The 2,064-nt window shown below is 31.5% G+C and overlaps 1 protein-coding gene across 1 annotated transcript in view; it reads left to right on the top strand.

Moving 5' to 3' along the window:
- Nucleotides 1-1,212: 1,212 nt before the first annotated feature.
- LOAG_18756 (hypothetical protein) overlaps nt 1,213-2,064 on the top strand; it is a gene marked incomplete at its 5' end in the record, with an annotated part of 3,835 nt that continues 2,983 nt past the window's right edge. Inside the window, one exon of the mRNA XM_020451418.1 lies at nt 1,213-1,365. Coding sequence (XP_020304799.1) covers nt 1,213-1,365 — 153 coding nt within the window. The remainder of the gene's footprint in view (nt 1,366-2,064) is intronic.

Raw genomic sequence — 2,064 nt, 5'->3', positions numbered from 1 at the left:
ATTCTAAGAAAGAAAAGGTATAGTCAACATACCTACCTCCTATAATTACAACACCAGGAACTATCCCCTATCTGTTCATCCATTCTGCCGTATGCTTTAACAATTTAACGAAGTTACTTATCGTTCAATTAAACTTCGTACCCAACAGATTGGTTCGTCCGAAGGCTATTGATAGTGAACGGACTGTCTTTGTGTTTAATTTAAATTTAAAATTTAATTCCCGCTCTAATTTGGGATTCAGTTAAAATTTTCGAAATATTTAAAGCGGCAATACTAGTCCTTTAGAGAATTTATGGGAAATTTGTTTCCAAAATGATTTAAAGTATTTAATTATTCCTCCCAAAAAAAGCATACATATCTTGATGATGGTGGTTAGAAGATCGATTTATCAGTTTAGCTAGTGGAAATCAATCATTCCAGAAAAAGAATTACAGCAGAATGGATAGCATTTGGGAATGTTTTTCCGGAAATTCACATATTCTCGTAATGCTAATGTGGTTGCATCATTATCGCCATCATTGGAAGCATTATCACAGTGAACATCCTTGATAAGCTATCGACGATTTTTCTGATAAGTAATTATTGATCTCTCTGGTAATCTTATTAATTGGTGATATTCGTGATGTGCATGTGCACTTACATCTCTACCTATCATTTTTAGTTTCTCGGATAACATAAATTTCATCCTCAGTATTGATCACTTTTTAATTATTTAATTGTCTAGTTAGTTTATTTAGGTGCCTAGTTACTAGTTAGCTGCTTTGCTTATGTAGTCATTTATTTGGTTAATTGTTTACTTACTATTTCACTCATTTAAATATTTTTTTTTAACTTGTTCAGTTATTTATTATTTGTTAATCAGTATTTTTTATTCCTGTAGGTTATGTTATTACTGATTGCTTTTCGATTTAGCTTGTCCATTCATTTCTTCATCACTTATGTTTTCATAAATTTTGCACTTATTTACGATTAACCATTCAATTATTTAGTGCTGTTCGACTACATTTACTCTTTGACTTACTGATGAATTCACACAAATTTAACCATTCATCACACAGGTTCCCGAAAAAAAATTTAATTTCAACCATCGTACTCATCTCTTCATTCCATATTACCCAATTTCATTGTATTTCGGTATTCTTATATTGTTTATTTCATGTCTACAATGATATGACCTTCATTCAGGATTTTTCATTTCGATAATTCTAAGTGATGGTATTGAATGATACTGAGAACGACAACTTGAAAGGAGAAAGGAATACTACGAAAGTTTGTAATTTACGCGAGCGCCCATTATTAATACGAGTTAACGGAATATTATACGATATAGCGTTATTTGCATCGAAACATCCTGGTGGACAGAAGGTTTCTTCATTTTGTTTTCATTTATTTATTTATTTATTTTTCTGCTTTTACTTCTGAGGTATTTTAAATATAAAAGAATTAAATTCGTTGTTTTTCGGAGGTATTTTTATGAAATGATGAGTCATTCCATCAGTCGGAATGGTCTGACGGTTAGCCTCCTAAAGCACTCAGAGTGCAAGTGCTGTATGGTTTTATCTGAAGTCATGATATTGTTATTATTACATGTCACATCTAGGAAATTATCCTGGATGCTTGAACAATATATCATACGAAGAGATATGATGCATTCAGAGGAAGTTGGCTTTTATGTTTATATTAAACATTTGTGCAAAAGAAAATCATGGATAAGTGATAGTGGAAGGATAATTGATAATAGGAGTAATTAACATAGTCATATTATTATGGAAGTGTTGATTTTAAAAATAAAGTGTGCTTGTGATTGTTACTTCGTGTACTAATAAGTTTTTGTAGTATTTTGTTTCAGGTACTTAAACACTTAGCTGGTGAAGATGTTGATGATTATATGAATGGTACTAAGCGTATCCTTGGTGTTAAACATGTACATTCAGCAGCTGCATATCGGATGCTAGGAAAGTATGCCATCGGCAATTGCTATGAGGTTTGTTGGTGTGGTCATCGTGTATTATGTGTAACAAATTCCTCGAGAAATATTTCAGCAAATAATATATGGTGTTTCTT

This window comes from Loa loa (assembly GCF_000183805.2).
Source record: "Loa loa unplaced genomic scaffold supercont3.495, whole genome shotgun sequence".
In the NCBI taxonomy this organism is placed as follows: domain Eukaryota; kingdom Metazoa; phylum Nematoda; class Chromadorea; order Rhabditida; family Onchocercidae; genus Loa; species Loa loa.
This window is presented reverse-complemented; position numbering and strand designations above follow the sequence as displayed.